The following is a 20422-nucleotide window of genomic DNA, read 5'->3' as shown; positions in this document are numbered from 1 at the left end:
TAATATTTGAATCTTATTGTTACATTTTAAAAAGACACTGTTGCGTTTCTTCGATGTTTTTAACATTATGAGGTTAACCTAAAATGAAATACAAATATGAAATATATTTGTGATCTCTGTGAAGCCTGTACTAAATATTTTGTAATTTCTATTTTCTTAGTTTCCATCTTTTTTCTCATTTTCTGTCTTTGTAATTTCTTTCTTCTACAATCGAGGGTAAAAATAAGTGAACAGGCACTAGTAGTGAAGGTAAGTATGAATGAGGTTTAGTCGAGTTAATACTAGTGTTATATAGCAAAGTATACTTCCACTACGTGTTCACTTATTTTTGTCCCCGACTGTATAACTTCAGACATGTTTCAAAATTTCCTAATATAATAATGACAAACAAACGTTATTACAGTGCTAGTGAAACTCCAAAATATTCATAAAAGGTGTCTCAATTAACGATCGAATATTTTAAGATTAGAAAGAACGCGTTTGCAATTATCCTTACCGTATTCATGCTTTGTACATAAAGCCCGCGTATTTTGCTTTCGACACATCGATTATTGGGAAATAGTGGTCGCAATTTTAGTTTCCATTCACCAACAGCTGTCGACTGATTTGATCGACCAGCAATTTTTCTGTGCTCGAGCAATAATTGATTTTGCCTCCACTTCGAAAAATCGAAGGTGGAGGTTATGTTTTTCGTATATTTTCGATTACTTGGTCCCCCTCAGTCCTACCAACGCAGGAATTGCATAGTTGTAGGATGTTTGATTTATTTCGTTGTACGGTATCTGTCTCGCCGGAAATTCATCGCCTTGTCGTCTTTCAAACATCCGGTGTTATCTTCTCCGTATGTAAACTATGTAAAACAAAGCAGACGTGAGAGCGTGACTGACGCCGAGCAATGTATATATACTACTATATACGAACGGATCTCCAAGGAAACTGCACATGACGAGTTAAGATCCACGAATGCGGATTCAATATGAAAGATTCCGATTCTATTCAAATACGCGGTACTGGCTGTGGGAGCGCGACACATGTAGATACGTAGAGTACGTGTAGTTGCGTGCTCTGACCGAACAGGTGGATTTCAATATCCTACAGTCCTACAACGAACGAATATCGAACGGATCACCTTATCGTGCGACTTACCGTATATCTCGAACTCTATCATGTATCGACTTTGAGAATCCTTCAGCGTCTGAGTCTGCACAAAGAGATGAAAAGGAGGTAAAAAATAAAAATGCATTAACGGTTGGAAATAAAATGCAATATAGAAGATATAGAGTATATTCTTAGTATATTCCAAATGATTGATTCTTTAAACAATTTTATACTCATAATTAAGTATGAACTAGAGTAGAGTCAAGTTAATTGATCACGTTGGGGCCTTACCTAGTTAATTATCAAGAAAGGTTTTAGGAAATTTCTAATATCTTCCCTGTGTATTACTTCTTAAGTGAGATATAAGTATCTGACAAATTTGTTTAGTTTATATTATATCTGACACCAAAGACTCGCTTTACCAAATCACTTTCAAAAACTGGAGGGGTTAGCAAGGGCCAGTTAAGATGGCACTACCGTATTGACCATCAGGCGGGGTAAAAAATTCGAATAAAAGTAGGGTATCTGGTGGTACGGTCCTGGCCAGGTCCTCCCGTTTTATACGTGTAAAGGAGCTATATAGCGTAGCCTGGAGCAGTGCCGTCTACAGGCTCGAGCCCGTACTACGTCAGTGCAGTCACCACTTGCCTCAAAAGCGTATCGTGTCTTATCTGCCAAAAACTGCTCGATTCACAGCGTTAAAATCGAGGACACTCGTCATCACCTCCATCTACAGTCTTGTAAGTAACCTCGTAGTCCTTTGTTGATTCCGACTAAGATCGGTCCTCATCAAAACTTATTAATTACGTTTGCCGCGAAAATCGTGTAAAAAAAAAGGCGGGACAAGTGGATCTCGAGAACCTTGACCTTAGCCTTTAGTCATTTGCATGCAAACGTAGCCGCATTGTTCGCTTTTCCAGCCGCGACAATAAGATAAACGAGGGGAAAAATAAAGGAAATAGAAAGTAAAAAAAAACGCGTAATGCGGTAGAATGCGCGAAAGAGGTCGATAACATCGCGCGCCCGCGCAATTCTTGCGTTTCTTCCGCAGACAGCGGACGAAAAAAGTGGAAGAGAAAGCGGATCTGTGCGTGAGGCCAGACTACGTGAATTATCGCCAGCGAAATACACTGAAAATCAACCGTGTGTCCCCCAGAAACAGGCTAAACCGAACAGTTACGTATAATTGTTTCGACGTGGTGAGTAGCTGGCCCAGGTCGAGGAAGAATTTCGCGTTATCGATCAGCTGCGAGGGACACGCTCGCCAATGTATCCGTACGCACAATCGCCTGCACCCGGTGCATCGGTCGCGGACGTTGCTCTTGCAACTTTGTGCAACCCTAACAATAAGTGCCGATACTTGGTGATACTGTGATTGATATAATGGTAGACAAGTATTTCGATTGGTTGGTTTCAGATTCTGTAAAATAATCATAGGTTAGTGTATGGAAATTGTGGTCCAAGGTTATACTAGAAAATTCTTTCAGTAGATTCTACCGTCAGAACGCCCTCTCACATATTTGAATTTAATATTATTAAATGCTGAAAATGAATATTAATGAAATTTCACAAGTTACTAGTTAGAAATTACCAATACTACTAAATTCACTTGTATAGTGTCCAGTAATAACAAATGGTAGTAAAAGAAACGAATAAAATTTTACAAGTAATTTTTACAAATTACAAACTACATATTCTATTTGATGTAAAGGTATAAAATCGTCAATAACTTACCATTGTAATTTCAAAATTCATTAGTATTGTTAATTAGTAAATTATCATATAAGAGAGCAGTTTGATCCATTCACTGGATTGTCGCTTTAAAATCGTACCTATGCATAAAATCAGTCATGAAAAGGACTAATATATTTCGTTATCGATTTTAATTTTATAGTATTCATATAGTAATTCTGGATATTTCTGCATTGTGAATGCTCAATGTAATATAGAATAATTCAAAATTTAATAAAGTAGTAATCGTTCGAAAGTAAAGTTGAGATGAATATCTTTAAAATGATTACATATTACATGTATCCATTTAATAATTTTTTTAATGTTCACATTCTCAAGCAACATATAATTTTGTTTATAACAGTTTCTCTTTTTCATCATTTATTTTGCTTACTTTCCGCCGTCAAAACAGTCTGCACGATTATTACATACTTCGGAATTAAATCTTCGAGGAATTTCATGTTTCCCCTTCTTTCAATCAACGCTACCAGATCGGTATGTCACAACTGTGGCGTAACCCAAGATATTTTCAGTTAAGAAAGTAAAAAGGTGGTCGCTATAAAATTGAAATTATTCGCAAAGACTGAAACCGAAAGTTTTTATACTTTGTATCATTGCACAATTTCGCTCTCTGTTACCTACTATTTACATAATCGTAGAATTTTATAGTTTCTTAACGTGCAAATATACTTTCTACGTTAAGTGAGATATAAATATTTATTTTAAAAAATAATGAAAGGTAATAGAAAAAATAAGAAAATAATAGAAGCTAATATAGATTATATCATCGATCAAATAATTGCCAATTTCTATAATAACAAAATTATGGATTGTAATAAAATAAAAACGCACGAACCCTTAGTTCAACCGAATGCAATGTTCGAATTACAATGACCAATAAACGAATAACTTTTCGATCGGAAATCTATTGTACGATCGAACACATGTTATAATACTCCGCTGCATTCAACAAATGCTCTTTTCAGTAGCTGAACGGCCGGTCTATGTAAACACGGACGTACCAGATGGCTGCTTTGCAGCGGCTGTGATTAGTTTCTTTTAGTAACGTTCGAAATTTCGGAATTCGAGAGTTTGGTTGAATGCTCGTTCCTATTTGATTGTACAACGTGTATGTAAACGTTGCATTCTGTATGCACACTTGTGTTTCTCTTTCAATCGATTGTTCCCCACTGTGTCGCTGTTTCCAAGAGATACTACGATTCAGTGGACTATTTTGATTACTTAGAAAGGAAAGAGGAGAAAGAGCTCGTCAATAATGATCGAAGAGCACACGAAAAAGGTATAAGTCCATTTTTCTTGATTTTGTTACTTTTACACCACTTGGTACCTGAAAAGAGATATTTTAATACGAAATCGTTGAGGAAGAGGATAGCCTGATAAAAATTTGAAAAAGTCTTTTAAAAATGGATGCTAAAGCCACAGTGTGTTTTACAAAACACGAATCCCAAAGTCAAATGTAAATATAATTCTGATGAATAAAAGATTATAGTTCGTACTTCTTAGCATCTTATTATTTTGAGGTAAATAAGAAAATATAATTCATTTCTATTATTAGCTAGGAGACAATGGTAGAATATACAGGGTGGTTGGTAACTGGTGGTACAAGCGGAAAGGGGGTGATTCTACGCGAAAAAATAAGTCGAAAATATAGAATAAAAATTTTTCGTTTGAGCCTTTGTTTTCGAGAAAATCGACTTTGAATTTTCGCTCGGTACGCGTGCACTTTATCACGTCTCGTTATAACGGCTCTCACTGTAGATCGTTGACTCGATGGATATTATCGCAGTTTAAGTTTGTTTTTGCCGTAACGGAAAATTAGTAATACATAATGAAATAATATGAAGTAATCATAAAGTTTATTATTACAAAAATTGCTTAAAATGTTGCCCATTCTGCGGAACACATACTTTTACTCTTCTAATTAAATTTCTATGAACACTTTCTAACGTATTCGATTGTTTTAAAGTATGAAAGGCTACAATAATCTTTTCTTTCAATTGCTCGCAACTTGCGATTTCTTCAGAATAGACAATTGATTTAATATGGCTCCATAAATAAAATTCAAAGTCGATTTTCTCGAAAACAAAGGCTCAAACGAAAAATTTTTATTCTATATTTTCGACTTCTTTTTTCGCGTAAAATCATCCCCTTTCTTCTTGTACGACCAGTTACCAACCACTCTGTATATCATTAATTTATCATGTAATTTCTTATTATGTGAATTAATTTCAGTTCGTTGAAAAATATTTGTTCGAAATGAATAGATGGAAGACACATCGCTAATCAATCAAGGAACAATCACGATAATCGCATCATTTATTATTCTGGACTTAATTGCACGTCACTATAGCATTCCACTACCGTTGAGTAACCGGAAACCACCGCTTGAAGTTTCCTTGACATGTTCCGCAGACATACTATTATTAATCATTGCGTTCAAGAATGTTTTATTTTATATCGATCTTGTTATACCCCATTATCACCATATTATTACAATTCTAATTTGTGGCAATGTGTTTCATTGTTATCCTAATATAGATGGTACTATGGGTGAATTTTCACACTCACTGTCAGATTATAATTATTTCTTTTTAATTAGAAATAAAATGGAAGCTACATTTTCTTCAAAACACGCACTTATTCATAGACAAATATAAAATACAGCAAAATTAGAAAAAAGATGCTTATGGAATGGTACGTTATAAAAGTAATATGAGACTTCGTATCATAGTTTTCACTTTATAGTTCTTTCTGATAAATTTTCACTCATGGTACCAATTATTGTTTAATAAGAAAAAATCATTAAAATAGAAATATATCCGATGGAATAGTTTTAAGTAGCTCTTGTTTAACTTGCTATGAGGTCGTGTTATACAAATGGTTGAAGCATGGGATACGAAAATGGCATGTTCCTTTTTGTACCTTTTTCTTGTTAGACACGATGCTACGTTAAAGAGCCACGTAAAGAAGAACAAAATCGGGTTTTCACGACATCGGCGTTGCGTAGAGTAACTCGATAGCAGAACAGACGAGCTTGTCTACAGCAATGGATTCTATTTGGGGGCACAAAGAGTGTCGTCCAAGTATAAAAAGGGTCCAGAAAAGAGACGAAACGAAGCTGTCCATATGGTTTCGTTATAGAACACAGATCCCCCGTGTTTTTCTCTTTTTCACTTTCTTCGTGATCCTTTAATCTTCTGCCTATACAAAAAATTTATGTACTCTTAAAATATTGTTTTACGCTAGCGGCACATTAAATAAAATAAGATTTTTCAGGAAGATGCTTAAATAGAAAAGTAAAAAATGTTGTTCTTTTTATTGCAGAAGGATCAAAACGAAAAAGAGAGGACAGCGGGAGGAAGTTCGACGTACAACACGTCGGACGACATCTATTTGGACGACCAGGAATTTTTAGAGGGATCTGGTCGAGGAGGCAGCGAAGGTCGCGATACTGAAGCATCCGGAAGTGGCCTTGGACCGGACGACGAGGACGGCGACGACGATCACGGTAAATATATTTTTTATTTATTTATTTCTTACTTTATCAGTCGACTGTGAACATTTACGCAAATTTATAATTTTATTAATACAGCTAAAAGAATAAGACTTAAAGAGAAATTTGTATACTTTGAATATTTTGTATTTACAAATAATATAATTTATTATATGCATTTTTTAATTTTCCATAGGCGCATAAAAATCTGTAGTCTATTTATTAGTTCTCATCCTTCAGGATATAACAAGACAAGAAAAATGTGGATATTTTACAGCTATTAAAGTTTCATCGAAAAAGGTGTGATACTAATCATTAACTTCGGTGTTATAGGAAGTGCAGTCACTCCAATAGAATTAGTTGTAATAGAATTGTCACTACAAGAAATATGGAGAAGTAAAACAATTATTTTTTAATTCTTCTGCACAAAAGTTCCGAGAAATTCGATATCGATAAACTTCAGATCAGACTAGAACGTAATTACCTTCCATTGTGAGTATTTCAGTTTAGAGACAAATAAAAAAAAAAAAGGATATTGGAGTATTTGGGCTGCGAAACAATCGAGCATCATCCCGGCTTTTTTCAAAAAGCTACTCATCCGTGCGAATTCCATCGTCGATCGAAAAGCACCACCCAGAGATCGACGGCACCGAAGAGTTCACGTCCTTCTATTTTGCTGAAAATTTTTCAATAAAAGCGTGGCTCGCGGAATGCATTGTATGCGGCACACCAACGGTGCGCGTCACGCGATTCCCAGAAACGTTTCCTCTTTTTTGTCTCCATTTTTCAAAATTGCCAAGCTGGAAACGCTTCACGTTTTATCGTTTTCCCATTCAAATCTCTCGATCGTTCCAATGATCATCTTTGACCATCAAAAGTACTGGGAAAAAGTGACGAACAATTTTTTTATTACTCAAATATTGGGTATTTCTTTTGCGATTGTTACGTTTAGAATGCGGATTTTTATGCGAACTTATATTTTTCTTAAAGAAATTAAAGAGATTTACTTCGCCCACTAAATACTAGTGCAAATACTTTAGATATTTTACATATTTTTGCATTTATATATTTTGATAAATAAATAAATGCAAACATGCATGAACATCCACGGTATAATTGAGTGCGGTTGCAATTTCTTGCTCTTGCTTTTTATTTAATTGGCAAGATAATTGCTTAAAGTCTTTTATTTAGAATATTTAACAGTAATATAAGGAGCGAATTACTGTTTCCTCTTTTCTCTTACAGATTTTAATACCAACAACAGGATAGAACCGCCCCCTCAAAGGCCGGTAGACCAACCAAAAGTACCATACTCCATCGACGAACCAAGTGTTAAAACTAAGGAACAGGTGAATATGGCTAAAGTTTTTATGATTAATTACAAACTCCTGTCAAGGTATCTTTGCAAGATTAAAAATCTTCTAATTTATTATTATAGTTCCTAAACTATTAAACATCGTCCACCTTTCTAAACTTATCAAATTTATCATATTACAAATGGAAATTTCATACATTATCAAAAGATAAAATACAAAGTAATTAATTAAAACAGTACATAACATTTCAACATGCAAAAAGGTGTATTTTATTCTAATGCTATTCTTTGACTTTTATATTTCAATTTCACCTTTGTTTCAATGAATAAGAGAACTTATTGATTTCTTGTTTTCATTGTATGCTGAAACCTCCTGTGAGATATTAAAAGTTCTCTTACGATCCTATCATTTTTTTTTTTTTTTTTTTTTTTTTTTTACAATTGAAGAAATCTATTGACAATAGAGAAACGAAACATAGCGAAAATGACTCAAAGAACGTAGCAGGTTTAAGTGTTATTTTGTTATAATTAGTTTAGTGAAGTACTATCCGACACGTTCAGTTCACTATAACCCACACTGTCATTCATTGATCCTTTTAACAATGAAAAGATACGCCTTCCCTCCCCTAATTTTACGCTAAGGGAAAGCCCACCGAGACACGTGGACGTTAAGGCGGGTTATTAGATTTGTTCGAAAACACACCTCCTGGCGAACCTCCGAATTAAACGGATTAAACTGATTAAGCGGTGTACCATTGCAGACGATCATCGAGCCCGTAAACCGACCCGACAACGAGGTCGATGTAATCGAGCCCTTAGATGTCGAAGACGACTCGGAAAGCACCGACGACCATCACGACGTATACATCATGAACCCGAAACACGAGGACCGTGCCAGCTCTTTCTTTGCTCAACCAGGTGTGCTAGCAGGTAAGTCTATCTTTCTCATGCTCTTGTAACTGGTTTTACAATTGTAAGCAGCCAAGAATGAAATATATAAGCGTACGTTATTCATGGTTAAGAACTTGAGAGATTGTTTTAACGTCAGCTTTTTAACTACTTTTTAGTTTTTATTTGAATAACTGTATAAATCTAAATAAGAGACTTAAGTTATAGATATTTCGGAAAGAACTTTCAAATACATTATTGTAATATTATAAATTATATTAAATCTTATATTATATTAATATTAATTACCTATTAGATTACTCTTCTCCATAATTTTTAATTACATGAAGTAGCAAGAGTCTTAGTTTCTAACCACTGGATTAAAAATTATGTTTAAATTTGAATTAAAGCTTCTTTCAAATCTTCCCAAGTAATAAGTACGGAAATTCATGCTGTATTGCTAGCATTATGTATCCAGAACTTTTCATTAATTATGATAGAATTCGCCAAACGCAGTCGCTTTGAAAATCAGAATCTGGGTTTACAGAACCGAAACTAAGCGAAAGGGTCGCATTATTTATTAACGCGTTGCCTCAATATTAAATTCAAAGTATAAGGGCAATACGCGGATCAACATTCCATGAAAACGGTATTTATTCAGGAGAACTCAGCAATTCCGACGAAATTCTGGGTTAAGTTAACTTATCAGCAGCTACGCATAATAAATGCCCTACATAATTAACACCCTGAATGGTTTAACGTCGCTGAATAATGAATTGATCCTGCTTGTACAGCTACTTAAGATATTTTAGATTTGAGACGCTCTTTAAAGTCAGTTAAAACTAGATTTACTATCATAAAGAAATAAACTAAAAGACAAACAAAATAGTATTTTGAGAAAGTTAACAGAAGAGAAAAAATAGATAAATAGGTTTGGAGTATCTAATCTTAAAATTCGAGGACTTATTAAAATACTATTTATTAATTTGTAAATGTTGTACATAGATATTTTCATATAAACAACTATTCTAATTACCTAATTAAATTAATATAAGTATGTCACTTACTCATTTCTTTAATATTCTATACTAATCAAAATTCACCTTTTGTAGCGGTGATTGGTGGAGCGGTAGTTGGCCTGCTTTGCGCAATCCTGGTGGTAATGTTCATCGTGTATAGGATGCGCAAGAAGGACGAGGGCTCGTACGCCCTGGATGAGCCAAGAAGATCACCAGCGGCGCAGGCGTTCCCTAAGCCCGGTGCGCCGCATCACAATCGAGAATTCTACGCTTGAGGCGACAAAGCTTATCTGGCTTTGGCACCGCCCAGTTTTGTCCCACGATACCATGCTGAGAAAGACGATGTCCTTCAACCGAATTAAGCGCCACCGCCGACGATACGATACATCCGGAATCTCCCACGAGGATCTTGCGAAACACCTCGCTCACTGACCACAGAGAGACTTCCTTCACGTCGGGGACTAGCCAACCACCTTAATCTCTTTCCGACCTTTCAAACAAAGATTTGCCCAATACTCCTGTTTCCTTTCATCTTAACGCGCCTTCAGTCTCTTAATGATCTGTTCGTTTCGATAATATTCTGCGTTTTATCATAGGCGACTATCTTTTTTTAATTTTGAACCGATCACTTTCTGAGGTGGAACCTCCCTTAACCCCACAGCACTCTATTTTCCTACTCGTGTGCCTCCTCACGCTGCGAGTAGTCTCCTGGGTTAAGCATTAGTCCACCTCCGAGAGTAGAACGTAGAGACGTAGAATCGTAGAATGGTTTTGACTTAACTTATTTTATACTTTCGTACGAAGTCGGTGTTTCATTGTTGGATGTTTGTCTTTCTTCCGTAACTATCGTGTGCTGATAGAACTAGAGAGAGAGGGCGATGACTGATGAACCGCCCCGTCGTGAGTACTCGTCGGCAAGGTCGCGCCAATTCCAGATGCATTTACACAACGTGTATTTCAAAGCGTATGCGTATCCAGGCGTACGTATACGCCTCCCTGTACAGGACTGAGAGCGCGAAAATTCGTGGGCGATAAACGCTGCTGGTATGTCGTTAATCATTCTGGCCCGGTGGAAGGAGGGAAAGGAAGAAGGATCGTTGCGCCACCGTGATTTCTCTTCGACGCCAATCCCTTGAACCACGACCTCGTTTATCAGCGTTTCCTCTACTGTTCTCCTCTTAGTTTTTTTCTCCCTTCTCTGTTTTTCATCCACTTTCTTCTTGTTTTCTATTTAATGATCGTTTCCCAGATTTGCAGAAACGTTTTTAACAGTATGACCGCACAAGGACTTTGATCCATTGTCGTATTTCCCATTTCTCGAGTCCGGTTCTATGGAATTGCAATGCCCATTACAATCGCTAGAGGAAAACTACTCTATAAAATATGAGATTGTTCTTGCTTTTTAAAGTTTATTTCTGTCTTAGAAATTCTGTAACTTATTTTAATCGCTAGGTTGAGAGTAATAGAATTATAATAATAGTAAGGAAAATAAAAAATTAGGAAATAGGCGATGACTATTTGGGGAAAGTGATAGGTAAAGACGTTAAAAATAACTTAAGGTTCTTAATTTTTTAAAAGTCATTAATATACCTAGATATGTCGTAGGATAATTAAATAGATAATCCAGTAAGTTAAATGGATTGTTTATAATAAATGACTATAACGTGTTTGCATTTTGGTGAAGGCAAACAACGCTAACCATTAATTAAAAAAAAATTTAGAGGAAATTGAATACATATTAAATCGATTAATTTAAATTAGGTACGTATTCAAATGTTTGTATGTTAAATCACGTTAATCGTACAATATATCTCCTAATCTAACATATCGGTATTTGGTCACGTCAGATCGATTTGCAATTCAATCATTCTCCTGTTTTTTCTAATATACATATATAGTTCTTTATTGAACGTCATATGGCACAAATATAGTCGCTATGGTTTCCTAATATGATACATCTCTAATATATACGACAATTATTTATTTCTGAGTTACTGACATAAAATCGATATCTCCGTGAATAATTAGACTTAAAATTCCATATGATAGTTCCAATTTTAATCTCGAGATTTTTATTATATTTATTCGTCGAACGTGTGGATTATTTAAATTATCGATTCACTTACGAAAACTCCCAAAAACCAATAGTGTGAATCCTAATTTAAAATCAGAGAATCTGTTTTATTAACAAACACATGTTTCATTAGGCTTATGATAAGAGTTAAGCCGAAGCCGCCAAGCGAAAGTGTCTTCGTCGAACGCGGTTGTATCGATTGCCATGCACTTACGATTAATGGATAAAAAACTAGGCGTGCCATTTTAAGCCACCTTAAGTGACGACGTTCTCCACAACCGATTGGTCGATCTTCCGCGAGAGCGAAACGAACGATATTTGTGAAAGAAGAGATTCACTTATCGATCGCATTTTATCAATAAATTGAGCACAACGTATCCTCACGATCATTCCCTTCTTCCACCTTAAGGAAACTAAGAAACATTTTGTATCTTAAGGAGAGAAAAAGCTTCTTCTGCTAGTCGAGAGAGATTCTATTTGCCATGGACAAAAAAAGAAAAAAGAAAGACGTTTAAATTTCCTGTGTGTACGCAAGCACGTTGTACCTTCCGATCTTGAAAGAAACACACGTGCGTACACGCATAGATTTATATACGTGAACACGATTTTCATCTCCGACTACAAAGAGACACGCGTATGCCATATTGAAAAACGAAGCAAAAAAAGAAAAAAAAAGGAAAATGATATGAAAATGAAAGGTACACACGCAGACACACACACGTACAAGTGTATATCTATTTGTTCCAAGATTTTCATCCGCGGTATTTATCCTATGAACGATCAGCATCGCGAAATACGTTGTAATAATTTATTAACTTTTTCACGTAGGACCAAGCGACTCCCCCTTTCTTCCCCTATCTCCACCTCCTAACTTTCCTGTAAATTTTCTTTTTAATTTCCCCTCCTTCGTACTTCCGGTGATCCTGTGAATCGTTAACTGTCTCTCCACAGTTATTTAAGATTTTTTCGGCGTCTCGTTCGCCTCTTTCCAGGTAGAACGCAATCAATGTTTTAATCGTCAGACTATAACGTTAAAAATAACTATTTTATATATAATTTTGTTAAATGAAATTGTCAATCAAAGGATATATTTGATTATGCTACTGATTGAGAGAAGGGGATTGTTAAAAGAAAAGAAAAGAAAAAAAGGAATTATTTAGGAAATAGCGAATTAATCGATATCATTGTAACGTTATTATTATTATGATCATTATTATTATTATTATTAATATTATTGGAACATAGCGTTAGTAGTCTGAATTCTTAATCGCGCCATTTAGAATACGTTGTTCCACCATGTTCCCTCCACTTTCGAATGATAACAATTTGTAGGATCTAGCGCTATCTTTTACTAACCTGTTAGATCGCGATATTAATTGACGTTAAATCTTTCCGATGAATAAATATGAATGTCAAATAATTTCTACACTTGGTAAAATAATCTTATATATACGATGTTACAGCTTTGATAATATCTTATATATAACGTTATGTCATTATTATATCCTGTGCAATAATAATATGAATTTTACGTACACTAGCCGTTGCATTTATTATCGCCCGAATCGACCAATACAAATAAAATAAAGCAACGATCGTTTAAAACAAGCAGAATCTGACACCAGAAGTATTGAAAATATCAAAGAGATTAATTTGTAGTGGACAAAAGGAAAATAGCGAGCACAGAGAAATTTCTATTTTCTCATGTAAATAAATAAAAAATTATTAGGATCCTATTTTTTAACGTGCGAAAGTTTGATTTAAGCGGTAAGATGACCATAAATCTGTGTTCTACCTGCGTAGGAGGAACACGGGCGCCATTTTTATAAAGTCCGATGTGTCGGGGTAAAACTAAAATATATCATGTCGATACTGCCATGTACTAATTACATAAGGAACACCAATTGCCTACGATAACTCTGGTAATTTTCTTTTTTCGCCATGGCGATTTTTCCCTGGATGTTTTTCATGGTAATTCGTTGCTAATCTATGCTTTGTCCCGTCTCACTTCGAAACGACCATTGAACGTTACGGGCGAAGCGTTTAAATTTAATCGACGTATTTATAGCCGATGTCTCGGGAGGCGATTTTCTTTGAATTGCTTGTAAGAAAAAGGAAATATGAATGAAAGTCGTACGTTCGTCGTATATCATGGAAATTGTTTCCTGCGACGTCGATTTATATGTTTTCAGGTATCGCGTGTTCTTTTCATTGAGACAACTCTGATAATTCCATCGATTGGCGCATCTTAATAATGGGCGCTCGTTGCTTCTAAATCGATCTTATCGATTTGTAAAATGGCTGCAAGCTATTTTTTAAGTTTATTTATATAATAAAGTATCTAAACGTCTCTACACGCACGATACTGTAACAGGTAGTAATAAAACAGAATAAGTGTATTGATAGGGTCGACTTGGAAGACGGAACTAAAATCTAAGTAAGCGGCTGTTCGATGTACAGGTTATGTGAGAAGCAAAGATCACAAATAAATATCGATATCTAAGTAAAAATCATGAAAGCTGTCTGAAAAGTTACGATACGATAACGTGTTGGAAAAAAAAAATGATTGTGTTTAGGGTAAGTTACTTGCAATAAATAGAATGGAAATTAATTCTTTCTTCTATTTCTCCCAAAATTAGTGGAATACTACCGCAGTACCTAAAAATCAATCGTGCAGTATATATACAAATGTTATGCTTTGCCTTTAACTCGAAAATCGTTTGAAAGGAAATTTATCCTTGTTGTATTAATAAAAACGTCGTAATTTGATTATCAAAATTAGCCAAAATAACTAATTGTAAGTATGCCATCCGTGTTTTCCCACGTCGAACCAGTTCTACCAATTTTTAGATACATATTCCGTTATTTCGCCTTTTGGAAACATCTTACCCTCTCCTCTCTTTCTATTCAACCTTTCTCTCTCGAGAATGTCCTCTCCTCTTCTCTCCTGGCACTGACGAAAAGGAATCTGGAGATCGAATCATAATCTTTATTGTAATAATAATCGTACGCAACATAGACAAAGGATTATTTGTTAGATAGTAATTAATCCTCCGTGCGGTGATGCGAACAAACGCGAAACTGTTGTTTTTTAATGAACAAGAATTTTGAGTTTCTTCCTTCCACGAATGTGAATATTTATAAATAAAATATAATTTATTGAAAAAGAAAATTAGAAATTTTTTATTGTATATCGTTTACTGATATATAATCTATTAAATAAAAAAATATTCTGTTCGTGAATGACGAAGAAATGTCTTTACAGAAGCTTGCATTTAGACGCGATTGAAAGAACACATTATATTCGACGCGAGAACCCTAGACAACAAAAGGAACGAAAGTAAAAAATACGCGTTGCATTTCCACATGGCTCATTTAATACGTGAAATGCGCCGTCTAAGTTCTATGCGACGAGAAATGTAATTGTAATGAGATCTTATTTTATAAGAGGATGTATTCCGTAAAAAAATGCTATCCTAGTAATGAGAAGTCTGTCTAAAATTAGACAAAACTCCCATAGGCCAGGTGGACAAATGAATAATAATTTTAAAAGTGAATATAATTAATATTTAATGATAACAACAATTAACAATATTATTTTTTAAGAATGCGTATTGTCTAACCTCCGCTCCTCCCCTTCTGGATCGCCCTCGAGGATCCATGAAATATATATTACATATATGTGTATATATATTCGTGGTCAGTACACACATATACAAGTATATACATGTATATGTATTTGTTTTTAAAAAAAAATAATCGCTCGCCGGTGAAAAAATAAATTATAGTCTTTTCTTTTCTACTGTTTTACATTTTTGGTCTACGTACACATATGAGTATGACGATTCTATCGGTCCATCCATGAAGTTCCTAGGACCTATCATCTACGTGTAGTATGCCCAACAAGTGAAAGTTTAAAATGAACAATTGTTAATGATCAAGAATTTGTCTCGTAATTTTGCTTATTATATTATTTATATTCGCAATTCCGTTACTTATATAGGCAATAATCATATCTCATAAAAATAGCGAATAAATTAACGTTCTTGGAATATTTCTGTTTCGAAATATCACGTACTTGATACTCGTTGGATGTACTATACATACACGAATTGATCATGATACCGCAGCGGTACCAATGAATCTCACAAATTACATTTCATTCGCGTTATTTCCATTGTGGGCGTTTAAGTTAACAAGACACGTTATTATTAACAGAAATTAACAATAATTGCACTATGTTAGTATAACGAACAATAATGTATGTCATCGCTCCTATTCTGTAAATAAACACTGTGCCGTATGAGAACTTTTCAATTTTAAAATGTAATTTTCTTTGATACGTTACAGGTTTAACAAGAAAAATAGACACTTGTGTAATTGAAAATATCACTTTGCTAATTACAAATACTATATGGAACATGTCATTTTTCACAACATATTTAAAACATCTTATCCGAGAATGATCGCACAATCCTAAAACGTTTCTCTTACAAATAAAATCTCTATCACGCGTCCATTCGAAATTATTACAGCGATGGTCCATTACATAAATTAAATATCTACAATGAGAGTTCATAAGAATAATACAAAATTACGTTCATTCCTTCTCTTTTTTGTTAAATACTAACTCTCAAAAAAATGAGCAAACGAACACGTACTCATTCTTTCTATATTGCTAATATGATATAATGTTACAATTGTATTTTTCAACGACCAATCATGTTATTTATGGGATGTCGATTTATAAAATATTAAACTGTCAAAGTTCAATCACCACATACGATATACAATATAGATAACTACATTATTTACATTTACATTGATTTACATTTTCCTCTAAAAATGAAGAAAGATTACACTATAAATTACTCTTAAGAAATGGTTTTAAGTATTTTTCAAAAGATATGTTTACACTTTCACGGTTCAGAGGGCTCTTCATGGCTTCTTGAAACAATCGTTCATAAACGTTACCATCGTAAGCACCCAAAGCCGAACAAAGAATATGGTCATCGAAATCGAAACCATCCACGATTCCTACAGCATTTCGACGGATTGTCATCAGCAAATATTCCAAGCGTGAATGAAGTGTCTGAACATGCTCTTCCTGCATAGAAGAAAACTAAAAAAGAGAAAGAAATGAATTACTCTTGAATTCAAATTACCCTACAAGATATAGTAGAAAAATTGTCTTCTTTCGCTGTCCTCTGTGATTAGTTTCGAAAAAAATCAATACACACCCGAAGAAAATTACCAACGTTTCTCAAAGCCCAATATACGATATACAGTTCGCAGAGTTGAAACATTACTTGACGAAATTCTTCAGACTTCGAGTTTAACTGTTTAATATCATTTGCAAATGTTTTTACAATGAAGACTCGAGCATGAGCTTCCGCACACTGAGTTAGTTCGATGCTCGTTTGGTTCCACGCCTCCGCCGTCGGAACTCCATCACGTATTCTGCGATCCAAATGTTCTGCTGCTAAACGAATAGATCTACAAAATGGTAAGAATATCGTAAACATACTGATGAATATCTATATAATTATTCAGCAATATTTAGTGTATTCGGAAACAGTATACCCTGCAGCTACCGCGTTATACGCATCAATCAGACATTCCAAATCGTTACTCCAACGACAATGTTTTACTCCTTTCGCTGCTTCGTTAAGATACTCTACAGATTCTGGCAGTGGCTTACCACCCATAGCTTGTTTCCATGATTTTACGAGGTACCTAGCTGTTTGCAAAAGTAGGACTGTATTTTCCCCTTCGTAAGTACAGACTGCGGTCGCAAATCCATAGAGTACTGGCAGATTGCTGGCAGTCATGTATCCATGTCCACCACAAGATAACCGAAGTTGCTCTATTCCAGCTGCTGTATCTGCGGATACAACTGCTTTTAGGCAACATGACAAAGAATGCAACTGCAAAAAAAATTAATAGATCTAGAAATATGAAGAAAAGTATATTACTATAAAGGATATAAAGATACCAACCTCCGGTAGTTTTTTATAATCAGCCTGGTGCAATTGACTTTGTACCGTTTTATACATATCCAAAAGCCAAATGGCAGTAACTTTTATTGCGAAACATGTGGCAATATGAGGGAAGATTTTGTATTGTTGCGTTACGTAATCGAGAATCTGCACCTCTGGTTGTCTAAAAAGAAAGAATGACAAATACTAATTTGGTATCAACAGGAGAGATTTAATTATAATTAAAAGTAACATTTCAAATGGAGGCATTTTTTAAGAAGGAGACATAGAGCAGTCGATGTTACTGGAGATTGTTTTTAATAGAACATACTCCGCATTTATTTGACCCTGACGTCTTACTACGCTGTATCGAACCGCAATAGTAACAGCTTTGGATAAATAGTGTAGAAGGTCCTGCAGCAACATTACTCGAACGAACACCATCGTACCATACGTTAACTTGTCATTTGCAGATTTTGCATATGTTCCATCTTCTAGTACCTACAGCAGGAAATGTAATTATACAATTTGCTCTATCGACAATTGGGATTTAAGGACAGTTCTGTTTACGCAGATCATTTTCCTTTCAAGTTCAGAACCACAAGATGATATTGCACTTCTTACAGCAACTTTATGAAAATTTACCTTGGAATTCTTCATCAACATATTCTTCCGTGGTATCCTATAATTACGAAATCCGAGAAAGCCATTGTTCACACCGTTCATTCCTAATTTTGCACCAATCTCACCAATGATAATGTCTAAAAATCGAACACAAATTCATTTCGCTCTTTCCTTTATCTACTATTAGAGAATAATTGTAAAGAAGAAAGTTGTTTGTTTTGATGATTGTTATTTGATAACGCGAATAATATTTTTATAACAAATTATAAACGATTAAGTAATATTATAGTATACTCTTTAAAGGTTCATGTGTCTCCACGTCTCTTAATTGTACAACAAACGGATGAATTCCCCTACATTCTCCCTGGGTGTATAATTGCGCAACGACTATTGCATGATTTGCAGTGTGGCCCACTGAAAATTTTAATCGTAAATAAATCATACTGTTTTAGTAAAGAACATTATTATTATATTAAAGAATTGCAATCTACTTACATCCGCCTGGCCACCATTTGTAAGATGTCAAAGTTGGACTATTCAAAACAAACTCTTTCGTTTCCGGATCGTACGTTGCCGTAGTTTCCAAACCCCTGAGAAACGTTCCATGGCCTAATTCAGTCTAAGGCAGAAGTGCAAGATTAAATTTACTTGAGAAACTTTTAGAATCTGTGACCATCTCGTTTAAAAAGAATGTTCTCCCTTACGTGTTACCTGAGCATATGTTCCTATAACATCGCCGGTCCAAGCTCTGTTTATCCAATATGCTTGCTGTTCAGAATTTGCTTGTCCCATAAGTGTGGGTAGAAACATACCATAATGCAGAGACAATGGATTTCCGTCTTGGAATAGTGCAGATCCAAGTCTTTCGCTGAAGATGCCGCTGCAAAATGACTATATTGAAGATGTAACTATGTTACCAGATAACCAAGAAAATGCTACTATTTCTTAAAATTGAAAGAGAATATTCAAATAATGTAGAAAAAATCATATTTATTCGTTAATATAATTATCCTCATATTCAATGGCATTTAATGTAGGAGGAAACATTTGCGTATTTGTTTCCATGTTAGAAGAAAGAACGGAATGTTCTTTTCTCCGTGAAACGTTATGTGAAAATCTTACTGAACAAATTCATATTCCTCTATTTTCGAAAGTTGTAATTTTTTAATTTTGGAAAGAACAGCGCGGGCAATTCGTAGAGAATCTTCATATACTTCTTTATAGCTCTTATATCTCATTGACATATTTTCTTTTAACACCAGAACATCCGATATATATTGTTCTGAAAATAAACATTCATGCAAGTTGATAAAGTTACCGATAAATTATTTGGTAATAATGTGAGCAAATTTTATCGCAGATTTTAGTTACAATTACAGATTGCACGTCAAAATGATAGCACATCCCAAAAATTTAATAGTTTCATAATTTTTATGTAATAAATATGCTTACTTAGAACGTCCAAAAATATATAAGATCTTTTTTCGTTCAACATATGATATAAACATAATAAAAATCTTTAAATCTTTAAATTTACGGAGCGTGCTATCATTTAATCAGGCGGCGTAGGTGATCAAAAATCACAAAGATCCATTTATATTTCTAATATGAAATAACTCTCGTTGATTTCATTACCAATTTCACTGACCGATAATATCTTTTTTCGCGTATTTTAAGTATTTTCCAACCCGATAATGTCAATTTTTTGTGAAGAATGTTTCTCTGATTGCTACAATTTAAAGACAAGGAATTCCAACTATACCTTGATCACGGCGTTGCTTCGTTTTTTCTGGACTACCATCGAGAAAATAGGTAACTTCCACAGGATCAAACGTACACCTATTTCGTTCATATTGTAGATCCTTGTGCACGGTTTTTCTTTGCTGCGTCATATTGTACAGATGATTACCGTTTACAGGTAAAATCAGACGTGTCACCGCACTTATCTGTGTTAATATGCTAAGGAACTGCACAGTTTAATGTATAAATACCCAGTGTTACGTCATGCTTGTGAACTTTGTTATTACAATTTTAAATATTTATCCTATTAGTGATATAATCTCTTCAATTTTGTATTCTATTACAGCCTTTTCATGTGTCACCATCTCTTCACCCTCCCTCCTTTCCTTACTGGTACTGCGATAACTCTCCCACACTTACCAGCTTATAGCATGAGTTGAA

The 20422-nt window shown here is 34.7% G+C and overlaps 2 protein-coding genes across 4 annotated transcripts in view; one reads left to right on the top strand and one right to left on the bottom strand.

The window, feature by feature from the left end:
- The window catches only part of LOC100644380 (syndecan), a 226830-nt gene extending 210882 nt beyond the window's left edge, over positions 1–15948 (top strand). Inside the window, exons 2-5 of the mRNA XM_003401443.4 lie at positions 6175–6358; positions 7589–7692; positions 8420–8588; positions 9659–15948. Of these exons, the coding sequence (XP_003401491.1) occupies positions 6175–6358; positions 7589–7692; positions 8420–8588; positions 9659–9840 (639 nt within the window). The 3' untranslated portion in view covers positions 9841–15948. The remainder of the gene's footprint in view (positions 1–6174; positions 6359–7588; positions 7693–8419; positions 8589–9658) is intronic.
- Positions 15465–20186, bottom strand: LOC100648955 (probable peroxisomal acyl-coenzyme A oxidase 1). Of its 3 annotated transcripts, none has more exons than XM_012317356.3 (11): positions 20004–20186; positions 19364–19523; positions 18953–19121; positions 18737–18860; positions 18536–18655; positions 18263–18378; positions 17949–18118; positions 17639–17801; positions 17223–17566; positions 16880–17135; positions 15465–16761 (listed from the first exon to the last, which is right to left on the bottom strand). In XM_012317356.3, the coding sequence occupies exons 1-11, from the start codon at positions 20131–20133 to the stop codon at positions 16501–16503; spliced, it is 2013 nt and encodes a 670-aa protein (XP_012172746.3). In that variant the 5' UTR covers positions 20134–20186; the 3' UTR covers positions 15465–16500. The 3 variants fall into 3 exon arrangements, with proteins under 3 accessions (XP_012172746.3, XP_048268857.1, XP_048268858.1); XM_048412900.1 differs by having other exon boundaries at positions 17376–17566; XM_048412901.1 differs by lacking the exon at positions 19364–19523 and having other exon boundaries at positions 18953–19132.
- Positions 20187–20422: the final 236 nt, after the last annotated feature.

This window comes from Bombus terrestris, chromosome 15 (genome assembly GCF_910591885.1).
Source record: "Bombus terrestris chromosome 15, iyBomTerr1.2, whole genome shotgun sequence".
NCBI classification, from domain to species: Eukaryota; Metazoa; Arthropoda; class Insecta; order Hymenoptera; family Apidae; genus Bombus; species Bombus terrestris.
The sequence above is the reverse complement of the archived record's forward strand: the minus strand, read 5'-3'. Positions and strand labels throughout refer to the sequence as shown.

What these genes read in the sequence shown, in the direction of transcription:
- LOC100648955 (XM_012317356.3), bottom strand. Translation starts at nt 20,133, where the DNA reads ATGACGCAGCAAAGAAAAACCGTGCACAAGGATCTACAATATGAACGA. An exon ending in GAGGAATATGAATTTGTTCA is followed by an intron (nt 19,122 to 19,363) that starts GTAAGATTTTCA and finishes GTCATTTTGCAG; the next exon opens with CGGCATCTTCAGCGAAAGAC. An exon ending in TATAACGCGGTAGCTGCAGG is followed by an intron (nt 17,136 to 17,222) that starts GTATACTGTTTC and finishes ACCATTTTGTAG; the next exon opens with ATCTATTCGTTTAGCAGCAG.